This window comes from Ochotona princeps, chromosome 3, assembly GCF_030435755.1.
Source record: "Ochotona princeps isolate mOchPri1 chromosome 3, mOchPri1.hap1, whole genome shotgun sequence".
Lineage (NCBI taxonomy): Eukaryota > Metazoa > Chordata > Mammalia > Lagomorpha > Ochotonidae > Ochotona > Ochotona princeps.
Window position 1 is genome coordinate 115,562,655 of NC_080834.1, and position 20,845 is coordinate 115,583,499.

Sequence of the window (20,845 nt, forward strand, 5' to 3'; positions counted from 1 at the left end):
ACAGCCTCAAAAGAGACATGCAGTCGCCTTGCCCGTGGGGGGAGGGGGGATTTACAGAGATGATGTCATCACCACTGGTCACATGCCATCTTCTAAACAAAGTGCACAAGCTTACCTGTTGCCAGTGTGACTCACTTGCTGCCTGCAGGAGAAGGATACCTCCCATCCCACTACTTTGGGCTTGACGTGGTCCAACAGAGGGTCTAAGGAAATGTTAGTGCCACGAGAAGCAGGAAGGACATTCCACAGTTCTCTGGTGCCTTGGCCTTGGCCTGTGCCACAAGAGGACAGCACATGTCAGACAGGAATGGCACGGAGCAGCGCAGAGTAAGAAGACAGGTAGAGTAGACCCAAGAGCCACCCTCCAGCCGCAGCTGAAGCAGAGCCACAAGAGATCAATGGCACTGTTGTGACAGGTGGAAATCCGGGGCTGTTTGTCACTGCAGCAAAAGCTGATTCCTGTACTCAAGAGCCTTTTCAGAACCAGAGAGAGCAACAGTGAACTTTGAAAGGAAGCGGAATTCGTACCATCATTTTGGCATGTCCAACAGGTGTAGCTGTTATGGATTCAACTCCCCTCTCTCTATAGGATTTATTTGTTTTGATTAGAAAGGCAGATTTACAGAGAGAAGGACAGAGAGAGACAAAGATCTTCATCTGCTGATTCACTCGCCAAATAGTCACAACAGCTTGAGCTGAGCCAGTCTGAAGCTAGGAGGCAGGAGCTTCTTCTGAGTCTCCCACATGGGTATATGGCCTGGCCCCAAGGCTTTAGGCCATCCTCAACTGCTTTCCCAGACCACAAACAGGGAGCTGGGTGGGAAGTGGAGCAGCCGGGTCTAGAACAGGCACCAATATGGAATGTTGGTGCTTGAAGGTGAAGGATTAGCCTGTGGAGCCATGGCACCAAGCCCTGCTTTAAAAACACTCCAAGCAAAAGGAATTCAGCTGGGTCTGAGTTTCCTTATACAACAGAAATAGGCCAATGCATTGTTAAGCAGTAGCACAGATGATCTAAAATATTTAAAGTAGGTTAAGATAACTGGTGAGTTTAGCAATCTGAAAAGCAGGAATCACGGTTTTTTAAAGTCAATTGATTATCAGAATGATTCTTCCAGAGGCCACCATTATTTGATTTAGCAGGTGCATACTCAGTCTGCTGCGCTCACACACACACACATGCACACACACAGCCACTATGACCAAAAACAGTTTCCTCCCCGCTCTCACATCATTCAAATACTGTCAACTATAATAGAGTGCATCTTGCCTAAGAAAATGAATCAAAATGTGACTGTTCTAGAAGCTGTCGCATATGAAGCACCATTGACCATGAAAGAAATCAATAGTGTTTAGCCTAGAGAAGATAAGAGTCCATTAAAAAAACATTAGCTGCCTTCAAAATCTGAATGAGTTATTCCATAAGCAGATTAACCCTAATCTCTATGGTTGCAGAGACCAAAATGGCAGACAATAGAGTGTTATTAGGACACATCTCCCAATCTAATGTCCTAGAGTGTTCTGTTAGGCCAGAGTCGACCCTGAGATTCGGATCCAGCAGCCCTGTACCTGGCCCCTCAGCATAAAGCCACAGCCACAGATACACAAGCACGTCAGGTGTGCTGTAAACGTGGAGACGTATCTGGGAAGCTGTGAAGGAACAGAAGAGCAACAGAAGCCAAGGAGCCCAAGGAGAGGGGCCACCAGCAAAGACTGAGTGAGCCAGAGACAGCCACTGGCCTGACGGGCAGAAGGGGACCACATTGTCAGGGATACGATGGTGCCGGTAGATAAACTCACTGCGTCACAGACACCCAGTGGTGTGTGTGCCTCTTTAGGGGGAACATCGAGGGCATGGAGGAATTATAGGCAGTGCAACCAAACCAGGTCAAAGCAAGTAAGTCTGCTGAGGAGCCCCCTTAGACAGGAAAGCAAGGAGGAAGTAAGCCTTTCCCTATAGTCTTAGGAAGCTAAGCAAGAACCCCTTGGTGCAGAGAGGCAGGTTGTACCATCTGCCACTGGGAGGAGGCCTCTAGGATTTCAGCAGAGCAAAGTCCTGGGTAAGGGGCGAGCTGCAGGCAGAGCACTCTGGAAGCTGCCCCCGGAGGTGGAGGTGCTGAGAGGCATATGAGCAGTAGTCGCTGAAAAGACCAGATTGGGGCCCAAAGCGCGGCGACGTGGGCTAAGGCTCCTCCCATGGTTCTGGCAGGATGGATGACTCCACTCCTCACCACACCCTGGTAGTTGGTGCCACTGTGGTCCCTTCTTACAGATGGAAAAACTGAGGGTCTTTGTGCGTGGTCACTTGGCGAAGGCAGAGCCAGAATAGAAGCCCAGAGCACCTGGCTCCTGAACTGGTGTCCTTAAGTGTGAGCCAGACCCTCACAGGGGAGAAGAATGAGGCTGAGGCTGATAACAGGTTAAGACTCTGGGAGACAGGATGGCAAGGGTGCAGCCGACCCTACCTCACCAAAACAAGCAAGTAATTCTCACTGTAACCTCATGTTCCTTAGGCACGTGTGTTAGAGATCTTTCATACCATTCATAACTGACCAACCATATGGAGATGCTATTTCTCTTAGCCCCAGTTTCCCATTACCCTGGAGGTCCCCAGCAGGGCAGGCAACAGGTCCTGGACAACAGAGAGATCTTAGTACTCCCTTAATGTGTTTACAAAATCATACAGGAAGGACTTTTGGCTGTTTGCTGTTTTGGTTAACCTTCTTTTCCTGCTTCTCCTCACCTCCCAAGGCGGCCTTCCACCTTAATTCTGTAATCCTACCTAGTCAGTGAATTGCTAGACGGTAATTACGTTCATCTGCAAAGGAAACTGTCTTTACCGTCCTCACCCTGGGAGCCTCCTAAGGCCCCAGCACACTGCCAACACCACAATGATGGCTCTCTTCTCCCTGAGGCCCCAGAAGCCTTCCTGAGTTAGAGCCAAGAAGTATTTTGAGAAACTGGAATTAAAGTGCTAGGGAAAGCACAACACGCATCTATTACTCATCTTGGAAAAGACAACAGCCATGAGCTTCCAAAACCATCTTTGATTACCATAATCTGAGGTTAATGAATATGGATGTTGTCAATAGTCACCTAGAAGCACCTTTTCTTTTGTACATTTTGTCCTCCCCAGTGAATTTCCTACCATGGAAGGAAATGACCCAAGCTCCTCCCTTCAGTTCCTCCATCAGCGTCTAATAATGTGTGGCTGTGTGCCTTCATCAGCCCACTCTGCTGGGAAACACAAGAATCTATTATTTGAAGGAATTCTTGTCACCTTCAATCCTTGCTGATTCTCCGTGTTTTCATCATGGTTTCTAGTTACACACAGTGCAAAGAGAAGCTGTCACCTCCCTTCTAAGCATGGTTGATTGCTCAGTGATGGTGCCTGTTGAAGGGCTCACCAAGGCAAGTATCCAGCATCTTTGCCTGTAGAGAAGAGCTGTCGAGAGTGCCAGCTATCCATTCAGGCCAGGCAGCAGGAAGTGCCGGTGGATCACAGCTCCCAGCAGAGGAAGAGTGAGACACTCCAGCTTTTAAACAGCCCCCCTGTACACAGTAGAACTATCCAGTCACAGGGATAGTGAAGCCATTGTCAAGAATAAAATCAGCATGAAGCAACCCTGTCAGATTTAGGAGGAAATTAAATCAGGGGAGTTATTACCGAACTCCTGTGAACCAATCTGCCACATTTCTAATGATTCTTCTAATTATTGTAGATATTTGCAAAGCCTCTAGAAGCAGAGAAGTGCTACATTAAGATCTCAGTAGTGTTAGCAATGTTTGTCGATTATTTAGCCAGGGACTTAAAATGTATGTTAACCATACTCACAAGTGTTAGTGCAGCATTTGCAATCAATATTTGGCCATAATTCGAAACTTCTTTACAGAATTTTATAGTTTCCAATAAAAAAAAGATAACATTTGTATCATCTATTTTGGCAAAAATGTATTTTTAGAAAGTATTTTATTTGAAAGGTAGACAGCAAAGAGAGGCAGACAGATGAACAGAGAACTCCCATCCCCTGGTTTACTCTCCAAAAGGCCCCCCCAAAAAGCTAGGATTGGACCCAGAAACGTGAAGTCCAAATCAGATCTCCTATGTGGGTGACTGACTCAACCACTTCAGCCACCATCTGTTTCCTCCCAGGGTGGCCACTGGAAGGAAGCTGGGGTCAGGAGCCCAACCGGGACTAGAACCCAGGAACTCAGATGCAGAATACTGCAGTCCCAAGCAGCATCTTATCCACTGCTCCAAATTCCCACCCCAGCAAAACTTTAGCAATCTCCAAATAGCAGAGTTCACAACTCTATCAGACCCAATAGCCCTTTTAATAATAAATATTTTTTGCTACACCTCGTTATGGATAAAACTTACAGATAATCTAAGTCAAACATATTTCAGTATGTGAATAGTCAGGCATGTCCCAATGAGGTTGTCAAATGCTTGCACGTCATGAAGAATGCTGCAGATGTGCCAGTTCCAAATGGCTGTGTCATGGGCACTGTGTGTGATTCCAGGGAACAGCAGCATGCCATCACAGTCTTGGGTGTTCTGAGATGGTGAACAACTTCTCTTAAGTTCCAAACTAAGTGCTTTATAGCCGTGCTTGGATTTATGCTATAGTTGCATCCCTGAGAAAGTCCATGTGCTTGTGTTAAAACAGTCTAAAATATCTGTGCATTTCTATGTGAAAGAGTCAGGTTGCCCTCCCACCATGTGCCAGGGGCATTCCCTTCCACCACCAGTCTTCAGAAGACAAAAAAAAGTTCAAAACATTCTTCATTTTGTTTGAGAGGTAAGACCCGAAACAATCCCACAGGTGGCAAGGCTCTCCTCCTGAGAATTTTGAAATATAATATCATGCTCTTATGTAATTAATTTTAATATATATATATTTGAATTTTTGACTGACATGGTACAATTTTGAATATACTAGGATTCCCCTTGTAATTCATTTTTAAAAGATACTTTGTCCCAAAGAACATGCTGAAGAATCACAGGCCAAGGCTGTTAGTCGACTTCACATCACTAACAAATACCTGAAAGAAAGTTAATTTCTGTTCATGATTGTGAAGGTCTCACAGCCCAAGACTGGGCAGTCCTATTGATCTGGTGTCTGATGAGGGTGACGGATGGCAGAATACCTGCAGAGGAAGGATTGCACAGTAAACTAGGAAGCATGAGGAAGCAGAGAGCACACACATCCTCTTGCATGTGCTCTCCCCTTTTGCACCACCATGCTCCAATCATGGACTTGCTTCTTACAATATCATCCAAATCAAATCCTTCTCAAAGGCTCCGTCTTCAGACACCATCATTTCATTAAGCCTCTACCATGTGAATCCCAACAACCTATGATGTTGGGACTTCGGGCTGCACAAGCTGAGGACCCAGGCAGAGCCAGGTAAGAAGTACTTAGAGTCGAGCTGTATGCGCTGTTCCCATGCACCAGGCTTTGTCTTAACTCCTTATTTATATGTGTGCATCTACTCTTCACATCCACTCTACAAGGAAGCCTTTATTTCCCTTGGACAGATGAGACCCAGAGTGTCAAATGATGGAGCTCTGACTCAGACCATCCTTTCCAAGATATCTGCAACCCAGTGTAAGCTGCAGGCTGTGATTTGGGACTGGCAGGGAACATGAACCCTCTCATGTTATAGACACCCAGGAGAGACCACTTCTACCGGTTCAGGACCTTCGCCTCCAGCCCCGCCTCTAAGTCATCATTTGCCTCCCACTCATTCTCATCTTCTCTTTCTTATGTATTTTTCCTGCAGATGTCCATGCTCAGAAGAAGGCTGCTTTGGGTCCCTCGGGACCTTTCCTGAAAGGGAGATCCCTGTTCACTAGATGAGTTCCAGAACCATTCAGTAAGGCTCTCATTCATCAGCTAACCTTCACCGCAGCACTAATCATACAAGATGAGTGGCTTTCTGGCCTCCCTGGACCCCCGGCGGGTGCAGTGGGGAGCTGCCTGGCATGCCATGCACTCCAGGATCCTGCGCACCAAACCTGTGGAGTCCATGCTGGAGGGAACTGGGGGCACTACAGCACATGGCACCAAGCTAGCCCAGGTGCTCACCACCATGGACCTCATCTCCCTCGGCGTCGGCAGTTGTGTGGGCACCGGCATGTACGTGGTGTCTGGCCTGGTGGCCAAGGAAATGGCAGGACCTGGGGTCATCGTGTCTTTCATCATTGCCGCTGTGGCATCCATACTGTCAGGTAAGTGTCTGGATACGGGGAAGGCCTGTGGGGAGCCTGCCTGCCAGCCCAGTTCCTGCTCATCCCACTTCTCTGGAGTCCTTAGTGGTAAGATAAATGAAGCAGCTGAAAAGTCATTCATCATGCTCCCCACTTTTGCCTTGACAGCCAGGGAGAGCAGGGCTAGGTTTCGACTCAAATGTAGTTAACTTCTTTTTTCTTTGATTTTTCTTTCCGAACAAACAACTATTCTGGTGCCAAGTCCTTTCCCAATCTCTCATGGTCTGTCATGGTCTGATGGATCTATTTTTATTGTTAACCTATCTATTAGAAGGTAGGCCACTTCCTTTGGAGGAGGTCACAGCTAAAATGTAAATAATACACAAAGGGTTCAGGAAATAGTGAAATGGCTTTAGCAAGAAGTCCTTCTGAGAGGACTTCTCTGCTGGTTTTACCACTATGCCCCTTTCCTGCAGTCACCTTTTCATAAGCATCATTGCCCTAATAATGGAGAACCCTGTAGAATAGAGGATTTCTCTCACTTACATATGAAAATAAATTACTCCATGCATTTCTGTGTGTATTTGAAGTTCTGTTTAAGTGACTGCAATCATTTCTAAACTTTCTGAAAACAGAAACTAACTCACTTATAAATCTGCACATCTTGAAGTGTGTCATATAGAATAGAATGTAGATAGTAGGACAAAAGGCAAACATAAATCAGGGGGCCCCACAGAGGGCATATGCAAATGCCTGAGTGTCCTTTGTAATTAATGCAGAATACTCAGTTTTCTCTCCATCCCAGTCCCCAGAACACGATCATGCCCATCAGCAAATTGCCTGCACCTAATCCTTTGCAGTGCTACATTGCATCTAAAAACCCCGAACATGATCCAGTTGCATTCTGGGAGCCTTGCCCTTTCTGGACTCCTGGACATTATATAATCTGGACTACTGCACTGCAGGAATGGAGAGCCCAAGACTGACCCAGCCAGCTGCTGAGAGTTCTGACTTTTCATATCCATTTCCAGTCTTATACTAAGAGAAGTCAGCTGCTATTTGAAACCAGCTATGGTAGGTCTACATGATCGCTGTTATTGTTCAGAGAACCAGTTGTTACACATTTACCAGTACACCATTGACCCACCCCACCAAACACCCTGCAACTTACTGCTGAATAACTGGTACCCACACAAGGACCAGAAGGGAAACCTTAGCCACTATCCTAGTTGGGATCATCTTTTTTCACATATGACCCCATTCATAACATTTCTGTACATTGTGTAATTGACTTACATCTGCCCTAAAGCCAGCCAGAATCCTCCCAGAGACTCCAGCCAGAGCCAGGACCAAATAACTAGCACCAACGTTAACAGATTTCTAGCAGATTGTCTCCACCAGGCCTCTCTGGCCTGCAATCTTTGATCACTAAGCTAGAGGAAGATTCCCCTCCACTGCCTTTCTGGTCACGCCCACATTATCATCTTCACATCACCTCCCCCTGGAAAACTGCTTTGCTGCTTCTCCATACTGCAATAATCTAACTCCCCTACATCCTCACCCTTTTGAGCATGTGATACTCGTCTCCTTCTGGGCTTGATTAAATCCTGGCTCACTTCCTGGTAGTCCAGTCTCCACAGTCATACATTTGTCTGGCTATAATTGCTGTTTGGTGCAAGGATAGAGTAAAAAAGAAAATTGGGATTAACTAGATACAGTTTTTTCCAAGCCAAAGGAGAAAAGAGCTGTGGGATTCAGAGTGTTTCCAAGGGGGAGAATAAGCCATGCCGAACTTCACAATGTAGGCTGAAAAAGCAGGAAAGTAAAAACCTGGAGAGTGAAGAGTGACGGTTCCTGGGACGTGGTGGGATCAATGGAGATGGGAAGACTTTAGTGAATTCAGAAAAAAAATCACACTACCGAGAAACTGAGCTAGAAGCCTAGGAAAGGGCAGCTGGAAAGTGAGATGACTGGAACACCGACTTCAGAAGTGAAATATGTCAGCAAGGTGAAGTTCAGACTTGGAACCTGGGTCAGCCCCTCACTAGCTGGGAGTACGCAAATATGTTCCGTGATTTCTTGGAACCTCAGGTTCTCTCCTTGGAAAATAGTGACACAATAAAGCCTGAATCAGGGAGAGGTGAGGAAGACTGAGGGGGTTGCCTCTCAAGTGCCTGGTACAATGTCTAGCACATGGCACTAAATACATGATACTTTGTTCCATAACAAACTCTACAAGAGATGCTCACCACAGAGCATAACAATGTAAAACTCACAATTGCTCTTCAAGATAGATGTTATTATCTCCGATTTCACATATGTAGAAACTAAAGCTTAAATGACAGAGCTTAGGGCCTGGCGGTGTGACCTAGCGGCTAAAGTCCTCGCCTTGAAAGCCCCGGGATCCCATATGGGCGCCGGTTCTAATCCCGGCAGCTCCACTTCCCATCCAGCTCCCTGCTTGTGGCCTGGGAAAGCAGGAGAGGACGGCCCAATGCTTTGGGACCCTGCACCCGCTTGGGAGATCCGGAAGAGGTTCCAGGTTCCTGGCATTGGATTGGCACACACCGGCCCATTGCGGCTCATTTGGGGAGTGAATCATTGGACGGAGGATCTTCCTCTCTGTCTCTCCTCCTCTCTGTATATCTGGCTTTCCAATAACAATAAAATCTTTAAAAAAAAAAAAATGACAGAGCTTAGATTCAAATCTATTAGGAACACAGTTTAGGAACTTAAATCACTTGAGAGATTTATTTTTCTCTGAAACAGTGGATTTGAGCTCCGTTTTACTAAAGTATGATACAAATATCAAAATCCACCCTGTTTTGTATGCACTTGCATGAGTTTTGGCAAACACGTCATATAACCTTGATCACGATCAGCAGACAGAAGAGTTCCATCATGCCTAAAATAATTCCCTCATACTTGCGCTCTCCCCTTCAGTCTTCTGTGCAAGGTTGTAGTAACTTTCTAGGATCTACCTGACACTTCTGTTCCAATACTGTAATTGCCCACAGCCCTGTCACCAGCAGAAAAGCGTGTTCCAATTTTTACCTTTTATCCTGAAGGTTCGATCTACTCTGAGTAACTTCATGAGGCACAACCTGACCCCACACACATGCAAGCATGAAACAAAGTAAATAAACAAAAACTTTTTATACATTACACACAGATTTCACATACAGGAAATGGTTTTTCTTCCTGATCCCTGCCTCTAAGCTGGAGGCAGCATGGTTCACAGGGGATCTCTTATTTAGCTGGCTGGCAGTAAAACAAAGCAAAACCATCATTGCAGGGACATTTCAACCATCCCAAGCCCCAGCAGACCTTGACACACTTGAGTGATAGAAGAAGAGCAGGTTTGACTTTTTCCTAAATTTATGTCCAGTTTTTTTTTTACTATTAATCAGAGAAACTATCCATAGAATATGGGCCTGAATGACTCAAAGCTTATATGCTTTCTACAGTAACCCCACAAGCTCCTATCCCAGTGGCTTTGTCAAAGATTAAAAGCTAGTACACAGCAACACTGCTAGTCCCTTGCCTCACACAAAACACCAGTGATTTGTATCATATGTACATAGCAAGTGGTTGGCAAAAATGTAACAGGATATAGTTCAGTAACAATGTATTCAGTTCTGACGATGTATCAGACTCTAGGGCAGTAGCACAAACACATGAGAAATTGCCTCTGTTAAAGGATACAGCTACTTATTAATGCAGATAATAAAATAAAAACCCAATAAGTAAATACAGCAATAAAATTAGTAATAACAGTAACAGTTGCAGCCACAGCTACTACTTACTGAGCAGTTACTATGACCAAATGGGCTGCAAGTGTTTAACACACTTTTTTACTTAATCCTTGACAACACTGTTTTGTAGCATCACTCATCACATACAAAGGAAGTCCAAAACATTCATAAAAATGGAATTCAAAGGGAAGACACCTTCAGTACAAAAAATTGTTGAAATCCATGCATCTTTTCATATTACACATTTTACACATACTTGCTACAGCTCCCTCCTCATGCAGGTGAGAAAACCCGGATTACTGAAAGGTTTGGTAACTTACTTAAGGTTCCTGTTCAATAAATGACAGAGTCAGGCAGTGACAGAATAGGAGTCTGACTCTACAGCTCACTTCTCCATCAGTTTATTATTCTGCTACTATATCAGAAATTGAGGATTCCAGTACGGACAACGGGAATCCAAAAATGAAGCAATAACTTCATAGTTAGAAGTTAGACAGAAAAGAAATCAGAAGGAAGACTGTCAGTGTGGCTCCATATCGAGGATTCCAGCCTTTTTATTCTCTGCCTCGCTGTCCGGGTTCCTGACCTGGCTTGCAGCTACAGAAGGGTATCAAAATTCAGCATGGCTGCCCAGACACTTGTTGGCACGTTTGAATGAGGACAGGAAGACAAGGGGAATGTTGAAGCAAGTCCTTCCCCACCTTTCTATGCCCTTTTAAGGAGCTTTCTCAGGAATCCTTCCCTATGACTGCCTTGTACATTAACCAACATTTGAACACCTGGCTGCAGCTAAGGAGGCTGAGAAATGTCATCTTACCACGAGTATGTGGCCAACCCCAGGATCACGAGAGTCTCTTGATAGGAAATAAAGAACAAGCCAGCGCTCACTTCTGTGATGGCTGTAGAAACCCTAAGCCCTCCAGTACTCCTGGACCAGTCGTTCTGAGAGCTCTGTGTCGCCAGGCAATGTGCTACTGCGACAAGTGAAGCCTCCCTGTATCGATGTCACAGCTCACCGTCTTCTAGTTCTCCCGGCTCACACTCTGCTCCCACAGCCTCTCTGTCTCCACTTCACATTCACTGCCAGTAGCCTCCTTCTCTTTAGCTCCTGAGAACATTAGATACCACCCTCTCCTCCCTCTCCTCAAGGCATAAGAAAGGAAAGGTTATGTGAGCAGGGATCTTCCAGAAAGTTTGGGCCAGAGAGAGGCTCCATAACTCAGTCCCAGCAGACAACACACTTACACCTGAGTATAGGACACTCTAATTCTCTGCCTTCAGGGGATGACCACCAACCATCTCCTCTTGGCTCCAGCCCCTATCAACGCTAGTGGACAGTCTTTTTCCTTCACCCCCTCCTTCATTCTAGTCTACTGTCAAGTTCCAAAATATGTCTGCATCTCACCCTTGCAGTTCACTGTCCCCTTTTGATCACCCTCCAATTTCATCCTGGCCATTCTCCAAAGATAATCTTCCCCCAACCAAAAGTATTTCAAGATAATTTACTTAACAAAGATGTTTCTTAGGAGAAGGACTTGGGGACAAAGCCATAAAGTTTAGGTATCATTTTATAAAGGTTCAGTGATGGAGCCATCATTGTGGCGCAGTGGCTGAAGCTGCCATCTGTGTTGCTGCATCCTATACCAGAGCACCAGTTCAAGTCCCAGCTGCTCACCTTCTGATAGTTTCTTGCTAATGAGCTGGATAGGTGGCAGAAGATGGCTCAAGCACGGTTCCTGCCACCAATGCAGAGACCATTGCAGAATTCCAGGCTCCTGACTCCTGGGTTCAGCCTGGCCCAGCCCTAACTATTGCGTCTAATTGGGTAGTAAACCAGCAGATGGAAAATCTCTCTCCCTCTGTTAAAGCTTTTTTCTTTCTTGTTTTTTATTTGAAAGATGGAGTTTCAGAGAGAGGAGAAGTGACAGAGAGAGAAAGAGAGAATCTCCCACCTGCAAGTTCATTCTCCAAATGGCCACGTCGGCCAAGACAGTCAAGCCAAAGCCAACTGCTTCCTCCATGGGAACAAAGGCCAGGATGAACCCGATGCATCAAATGAGAGAGCTGTGGAAACAGCAGTATGACTAGGATACTGAATTTTGCACAGCACTTCCCAGGACCTTAAAAAAGGGGGTGGGAGGAAGGGCGTAGAAGCAGGCAAGTGGCAAAGCAGACCAGCCCAGACCAAGACGAGCGCTGTGAAACCACCTGTGCATGCAAAAGGTGCTTTCACCCGGCGCTCTTCCCCAGCCTCTCCTACCCAGCAGAGGGAGTGACTATATCTCTGTACTGCAAATAAGGACCAGCCAGCCAGAGGCTAGGGATTTGCTGGAGGCCCCACAAGCTACCCCAGTCAGGGCTGGACCTCGGATCTGGACTGCAGGAATCCAGTACTCACATCCTTCCATCTCAGCAAGGCAGCTCTCGGAGGCCTTGGAACCTAAAGTCTTACTCATTAGATGTAGATTAACAATTGCAATCAATTCTCATCGATTGTGTCTAAATAGCAGTGTAGAACCATCCCATGGAGCAGTATTCCTTCTGGTTTTCATGGTTTATTAGCTTTGGGGTTTCTCTTCTGTGTCTGCTGCCATCTCACGTGCCCCCTAGCACCTTCCGATCAGCCATCGGGCGAGCCCAGTACAGCAGAGCTCCTGGTGAGGTGGCAAGGGACCCAGGGTTTTGTCGAGCCAGCACCTTTCCCAGGAGCAGCAGAGTCTGCAGAGCCGTGTGGGGCTGGCTGTCTCAGCAGGTCTTCTCCAAGCTCAGACACAGGCTCCCCAGCCCACACTTCATCTCGGCTTAGCTGTGCATGGCCAAAGAAAAACCTCTAAAAGCTCCAAAATTATATTATCTGACAAGTTCCCTTGTTTTGTTTTTTTGGAACAACAAACCCTTTTCCTTCCTCAACTTATTGAAGCTAGACTTGGGAGGTGAAGCAAGAGGCTCAGTCCTTGGTCACCCCTGTTGGTGAACAAAGCTCACTCACTGATTCCACAAGCTTGCGTTGCTTTGTTCCCTGGAATACCCCAGAGAACTGCCCTGCCCTTAGCCACACCACAGAGTGGAAGAGCCAGGAATATCAACAGAGTGAGGAGGAATTGAGAAGATGAAGAAAATAATCACTCCAGTCCTCAGACCTCTGGAAAACTTGCTCTCCCAAACAGTATCCAAATACATAGCTCAGTTTGAGAATTTTCATAACAAGAACAGCCACCTCTGCTGGTTTTTTTGGTCTTCCAGATATGATTCAGCAAGCACTCAACCAATGCTAGTTTTTACTGTTGTTATGTATTGTTATGACTAGCCAACACTGTGCACCACGCACTGTGGACCCAGCACCTCATGTAGCCCTCAGTCCCCTGTCGGGTGGACACGAGTGTCCTGTGTTCCGAGTCACCATGACAACTACACACGCTCCTGAGGGCTTCACGGGTGTCTGGCACCTGCCGAACCCCAGTCACTCAGTCCTGGCAAACTCTCCCAAACACAGGCAATTGTTATCCTCACCTTTACAGATGACAAAACCAAGGCACAGGCAGGTTACATGATTTGTCTGGGTAGTCAACGCAAACCATGGACCTAACCCAGTGTTGTCCTGTGCCACTTCCTGCAGGCATGTCCCCCAACACCCCCCCACACACAGAGATCCAGAATTTTAAAACTCACCGCAGAGAATGAAAGGATTCCAGAAAACCTTCACCTCTATTGAGATTCCAAAAAAGCCTATTCCTCGTCCTATTCGATTGATTAGGAGAACACTTTCCTAGATCAAAACTTCTGCAAATTAGGTCATGAACATGATTTCTAAACCTTGTCTTGGTTTCACCTGTCACCAGAGAAGAGAAAGGGCTATGAAGTTCATGTAGTTCTTCTATCTAGAGCTCTGTTGTCAGCCCCGTAGGAAGGATGTCAGTTACCTGTTCAGAGAAGGTGAGCTCATTTTAACAAAAATCTCTGAGTTTCTGTAAACCACTGGTAGTGCAAACAGATTATCTCCAACAAACTTGGGAAAAATCTGGGCTGCTTCTACATCCACCACACCTGGTAAAATGGACGGTGCATGCTGAGGACACCTGACAGAGATGTAGGGGGAGTTGGCCACCAGCTGTGTGCTCAGTATGGCAGGAACTTCTTCTAGAGAACACAGGGAAGAACTCATAAGAGAGACAAAGAGCTTGGAGAATCCAGACAAACACATGTGGAAGAGCTGAGTGCTGCAAGAACCAAGGTGCCCACTGAGGAGCAGGCAAGAAGGGGGGGTGGTCACAAGAGTGAGTGGTGCACCGTCAGTGGATGCCCAGGGAGGAGGAGACCCAGGGAATCGTTGGGTCTTCCCAAAGACATGCAAGATGCTTAAGAGAAGGCTGCTATTGATGCTTTCCAGCTTGGGCAGGGTGAGGAGAGCAGAGCGGCGACCTGGACTCAGGGGTCTCAGGAGAGAATCTTTTGGGAACGGGGGACGCTTCTGCCTCTGCCTCTTCTCCTTTTGTTGTTACAAACACCAATCACCTCCTTCCCTGCCCTCTGCCCTTACAACTCTAGAAGAGTTTGTCCTCCTCTGGGATGTAAATATCGAATTTATGCTTTACGAAGTGGGTGTTGTTAGCAGCTGCTGGGTTGGGAGGATTGGTGGGTGGGATGTACTTGGCACAGAGCACTGGGGAACCTTTCTGTACACAGCAGATGAGTTAGGGCTGCTGCTCTTCCTAGTGGCCCCACCTCCCTAGTCCTGTGAAGGAACCAGGAAGCCCCTAATGAATGCAATAGCCATGGGCAGCTTTCAGCTTTCAGCTGGATTTCGTACAAGGGACTTGGCAGTGGACAGAACAGAGACTATCGTATCTGTCGGTGGCTTCTAGAAGGAGACATTCCTGCCAAGAAAAACATCATGTGCTCTTGGTCGTATTTATGCCATTCGGCCATATGAAGGCTCTCGTCACTAACACATCCTTAGCAATGTTTTCAAAGGAGCAGGCATGTGGGTCTACGCTTCACACATAAGCAAAATTCATTGTATTGTTTATTGGCCTTGAGAGTTCAAGAAAGTATAAGCTGACCTCACTAGGTGGGACACAAAGATTAGCCACTCCTCACCATGGTGTTGAAGATTTCTCTGCACACCCCTCCAAAAACAAAATGTTCTGCACCTTAATTGTCGACAAATGTCTTGTTAGAGTTATAAGCCAGTCTAGATTATCCTAAAATCCGCCAAGTTCAGCAAAATTATACTTCAACACAACAAACGGCTAAATACTAAAATGAAAATAGACACGAGACAGCTGAATAGTACCCTATAGCCATTTTAAGGTGTATAGCAGCCGGTTCTGTATATAAACTAAAATTGAAATGTCAATGAGCTAATCACAGGATGTGGTTAAGAACTTGCTTTTTTTTTTTTTTTTTAACATACTGGTTACTCAAAACCATGTCAATTCCATAATGTTGTAAATTGTTGTTGATGTTATGTTGGGGCTCTCAATTGATTGGAATGATATGCCTCCAGCTCTACCTTCAGACCAGAAATGGTCTCCCCAAGAAACTGTTCAATTCATCTGGACAATAAGATGCTGGACTCTATGCTTGGTATATGATTGCAAAGAAAGAATCTTGATTGAATTTGAACTGTAATACTGCAACAAGGTGGAAGAATCCACCATGGGGGAAGGGCATGGGGAGGGGTTGGGGGATTCCCAGAACCTATGAAACTGTCACATAATGCAATATTATTAATTAAAAAAAAAGAACTAATACATAGTTTCACAGAAAGCATAAATAACAAACAAAAAAAGAAAGTATAAGTTGGGCATTTTATAAACAAAGTCACAAGATAAGTCTAGCTAAAGACTATTATTGAATTCATCCCAAAATAAATAATAAAACATACAAATTTATTCCAAAATAAATACTAGGACATGCCTGAAAAGTTCATAAGGTCTACACATTTACATTACATATCCTTAGGGTACTTCAAGAAGTTCAGCGGGTGGAAGGAGGCAGTGTGTGGACGCAGGAGGTTAAGCTGCCACTCCCATCTCCACTCCTGATTCAGGCTTTTTGCTAATGTGCACCCTGGGAAGCAGCAGATGATGGCTCAAAGAGCTGGGTCTCTGCCACCCATGTGGGACATCTTGATTGAGAACTGTGTTCCTGGCTTCTGCATGGCCCAGCTCAACAGTTCAGGGCATTTGCGGAAAGAACATGTGGATAGAAGATGGCGCTCGTTTGCTCGCTCACTCTCTCTCTCTCTGTCTGACTTTCAGATAAGCTAAATAAATAAATTTGCAAACCAGCAATTGCAGGACCAGATAATGCTTGAGTTCACCATTGTGTGGAAGCTGTTTCTCCAATAACCTCTAAAATCTTTTCATAGAGGGAGGTCTGGGGCAGAGGATAAACAAATTGGCTAGTTACGTTCAGCCAATAAGCCATCAAAGTACCTTGACCTCTTTAGGGGTTACTTCCCTGGCTGTAAAAGGAGCTTCTCCCCTTCCTATTTCCATGTTGATATATTGGTGCCAAGGCTAGGGGATTTAAAGGCTTCCTGTTTCCCACCCAACTTCATCTAGAGCCCCCTCGGGTTCAGTGGCTCATGGTGCCATCTACCCTTGACCAGTGATGCTGCCCCTCCCCTAGACATAGGCTGCTCCAGTTTTCCAGGCTGGGGATGGGACTGGTCTGGCAGAGAAATCTGAAGTCTCAGGGTAGACACAAAGAAGCAGGCATCCACAGACACATCACTTTTCTCCCAGACACATTTTAAAAAGCTGCCTGGGCTTTCCTGACAAGTGACAGAGTGACCAAGTTCATTCAGATGGAAGACAGAGTAGAGGCAAGGAGAGAGGAGAGGGAAACTAGCAGGCAACTCCCAGAAACAGAAACTCACGATTTCCTTGGCTAACCATGATCATGGGGCCAAGGACACTCATGGCTTGTGGAGGTTTTCTTGAAATTGGACAACCCGCAGTGACGGGGTTGCTTTATTACCTACTGCTGGAATTCATTGTCATAGTGGAAAATTCACGTTCCGGTCCCTCTGCCTGGTTCATCCTTATCCTTCCTAGACACAACTTCAAAGCCCCCAGACTCCCTTGCTTCCTCCCCACTTCAGTACAAAGAACCAGGCTCCCTGCCTTTTTGCCTTTAGCCTTCATGGGCCTGGGAGAACACCTGGAGTGGCTCAGCTGTGCGGAGTCAACTGTTGATGCAACTCCTTAATTAGAATATAGGAGCTTCCCCATCAGGAAATCTGTTACCGACTGTTCCTCTCTCTGGTTTCACTGCAGTACCTGATTGAGTAGGCACTTCACGGTGTGTGTGTCACAGAAAGGAAGAAAATTAGGAAGTCAGAAATGATTTGGCAAATTGCTAAGTTAATTGATAAATAGGTTAGGGAATTAGTAAGTTAAGCTACATGCTAATAACAAACCTCTCCATGAGCAGACAGTCATTGGAATTTGAGAGTGAATAACCACTAGATATAATACTCCAGGTGGAAGCAAGCTAAATATTTAGAAGCGTTACTTACCTACTGGCTTTCTTTGATGGGGGAGGAAAGAAACAAGAGCCCCTTCTCTGCCTTTTGCCAACTGGCAGGTGGATTTTTCTTCTCCACACCTGCTCTGGGTACAACCTCTTTACCTTCAGGTACCGTGGGAGTGACAAACTATTAGGAATTTTTGTCACAAAGCCAGACACCAGATGCAGCAAGTCACACAGGAGGTCTTTATTTGAGCTGAGAAAGATGGCTGTGGGAAAGAGTCTGATGAACTGCTCCCTCAGGGGGAAACAGCCAGGGATCACTTCCATTTTGCAGAGTGACCAATAGGGGAAATGGCTGTACAGCACTGGGCTTTTATACATCTTAGATGTAGGGGATTAAGGAAGGTTGTAGCTCCTTGGTTTGCACATGCTTGTGACATGTCATCATGGCAGGTGTTGATCTTCTCTGCAGACTCAGCATTCCAAACATATCTGGATGAGAGTGTCTACTTGACCTTGGTAAAGATAACATTAGGCTAGGGATGCTTTCTTCTGTTGTTTATGGCTAGAGGGAAAGAGGAAGAAGAGACAGCACTGGGACTCAGTCTGTTGCTTGGTGTTCCAAGGTTACCATGTATTCTTGGCTTGTGATAAGCTTCCTTATCTTCTGACTCACACGGCTCCTTCAGAAGTCCCTTCTGCTCGGCCCAGCAGAGGCCAGGCCCGGCTGTGGATGCTGGGATCAGAGGAGGCGGAGCTTGCATTGGTTGTCTTTGCTATTGGTGGGCACTGCGATAGTCCAGTTTGAAACCTGAATGTGGTATATGGAATCTCAAGGCCTGTAGAACCCAGACCTCTGACTTGGAAAGGACTTCACATTGACGAAGGTCATGCTTTCCCTGTTTCTCAAAGTCATGCATCACCTAGTACATAGAGCTTATTTCAAATCAGAGGATCGCCAGGTGTCTCGTCCCAGGCCTCTTTTCAGTGTCAAGAGCACTCTAGGTTTAACTGCGGGATGTTGGTCCATTCCACCACAGAGTTGTGGATTTAGGAGTAAAACCCCAGAAATATGGCAGGCGTGAATAAGGATATGTTTAGAGTGCATTTAGAGGGTGACTGATTGGAAAGGGCCTCAGAGTTGCAGTCGGCGAGCTGTCTCCACTCTTTCCTCTAGCCCCCCTGAAATAAATATCCCTGCTTCTCGAGGGCCTGGGTTTCCTGTCTGTGCACCACTACAAGGGGAACATTTCCATCTCGCGGTGGCATCACAGAGTGATTCACTGATGGCCACCTACATCTAAATGTTGTATGCTAGTGATTTTCTCCAGCTGCTTCATTATACTTTTGAAATCCTGCCTCTCTAATCACTTTGATGGGTAACCAAGAAATGCTAAATCACTTTGGTAAAATAGCATAAGGCAAGTGTGATTAAGTGGTAAGCCTTGGGCAAAACGTTCTCTAAAAGGATTATCACATTAAGTAAAGATTATTTAGACATTGATCCCTCTTTTAGAACAGTGATTCTCCAAGATTCACACCGACCCATTTTTTGGTAAATCCTTTGGGTTGCATCCTTTCCTAGTCAACAATGAAAACTGGAGCTCGTGTTACCTTTCTAGTCACTTGATTTTTCTATTTCACCCAATGAGGGTAGCTGACTTGCTCTTGGACACTCAGATCTTGGATAATCTATATCAAACCCTAGGTTTCCCCTCCTGTGCTTTTTATTTCTTGTGGAAATTAAAAAATTACTTTGGGGCTTGGAGAAATAGCCTAGTGGCTAAAGTCCTCACCTTGCAGGTGCTGGCTCGTATCCTGGCTGCCCCATTTCCCATCCAGTTTCCTGCACATGGCCTGGGAAAATAGTGAAGGACAGGCCAAGGCCTTAGGACCCTGCACCTGTGTAGGAGACCACAAAGAAGCTCCTGGCTCCTGGCTTGAGATCAGCTCAGCTCCAACCATTGTGGCCACTTAGGAGGTGAAGCAGCAGACAGAAGATCTTTCTGTCTCTCCTTCTCTCTGTACATCTGACTTTCCAATAAAAATAAATAAATCTTTTTTAAAAAGAGAAAAGAAAGCAAGCTACCCTTAGACATATCTCACTTGCATACCAGGTATTTCAAAATAGTTCAATGAATGAATGACAACATTTTCCGGTTTCTTCCAGGATATTGTGTTTCTAAACAGGCAGCCTTCAGCATCGGGCTTAGATAATGCCAGCTTAGATAGTATCTAGGGCTGTACGCAAACAAATCAGAAGGAACTGAAAAGTCAACAAAATTCCTTATAACGGATGCAAAAGAGTGATTTCTTGGGACAGAAATTGTCTTAAGCTGTTACTAGCTAACTGACTTCCCTTTTGTTCTCCCTAAATCACCATCATCAAGACCCCCGTCAAGGACCCTGGGAAATGAATCCTGAGTTTCTCAAAGCCCTTGACACCAGGCACAGACAGGGCCACTGCTTCACACTCCAGACAGCCGGAGGCCTGTCCCTTCACAGCACCGGCACAGACATGGCCATTCCCTAATTACCCTTAGCCACTGAGCTCCAAGGGTGAGTTCGGTATTTTTAAATTTAATTTGGCAGATGAAATATCACAGGGGGAACATTTGATTGCGCAAATTCCACAGTATCGGCTCTCCCAATTACAGTTGCAATCAGATGCATGCCTGCTCCAAAAACCTCACTGGGGAAAATTCCACTTGTAAACCTTGTATCAGGGAGTAGAGATACGAGGAGAGGGTAAGCTCAAAAGACCCAGAAATTACTGGAGGAAGCCACGGATCCTACACCAAAGAGAAGGTCATGGCCACCTAATGCTTCCCCACACCGCACTAAAAGAGCACCCAGGTCCGAGCCAACTCAAAATAGAGAAGTCCTCCAGGCCTCCAAGGACGCAGTAACAGGTCCTCCTCCTCCGTGCTGACAGTCTGTACTCTCTTCACCCAGGAATTCTTCCCGCCTTAACGCGGAGACAATTTCCTCTTAATTGTAGACTCACTCTAGCAGTTTAAACATCCAGGGTTAGAAGCAGCAATTTACAAAAGAGATGGTCTTACCAGGACCTGAGGGAATCAAGCCTGGTAACAGCTGGGGGAGGTAGCAGCCCCCATCAAGGGAGGAAACAGAAAACTCCTGCAAAGTCAGGGGAGGAGACCCTTACTGGAACTCCAGGTCAACAGTAGCCTGGTCATCTGATAGGGAACACATGGCTTCACTTGCTGAGTACAGCTCCAGAATGCAGCACAACACGGTGATTTCCGTAGAGTTGCGTTTATGCTCAATACACTTGCCAGCAAAATCCAATACAACAGGTAGTGTCCTCTAGTGCCAGAATTAGGACTTCCTTGAGACAGTTCAATATGTTTCTTAAATAAGGAAGCTGAAT

General features: G+C 45.9%; 1 protein-coding gene across 1 annotated transcript in view; it reads left to right on the top strand.

Annotated features, from left to right (window-relative positions):
* Positions 1–5,792: 5,792 nt before the first annotated feature.
* SLC7A14 (solute carrier family 7 member 14) overlaps positions 5,793–20,845 on the top strand; it is a 45,593-nt gene continuing 30,540 nt past the window's right edge. The window contains exon 1 of the mRNA XM_004591308.3: positions 5,793–6,235. Within this exon, the coding sequence (XP_004591365.2) occupies positions 5,932–6,235 (304 nt within the window). The 5' untranslated portion in view covers positions 5,793–5,931. The remainder of the gene's footprint in view (positions 6,236–20,845) is intronic.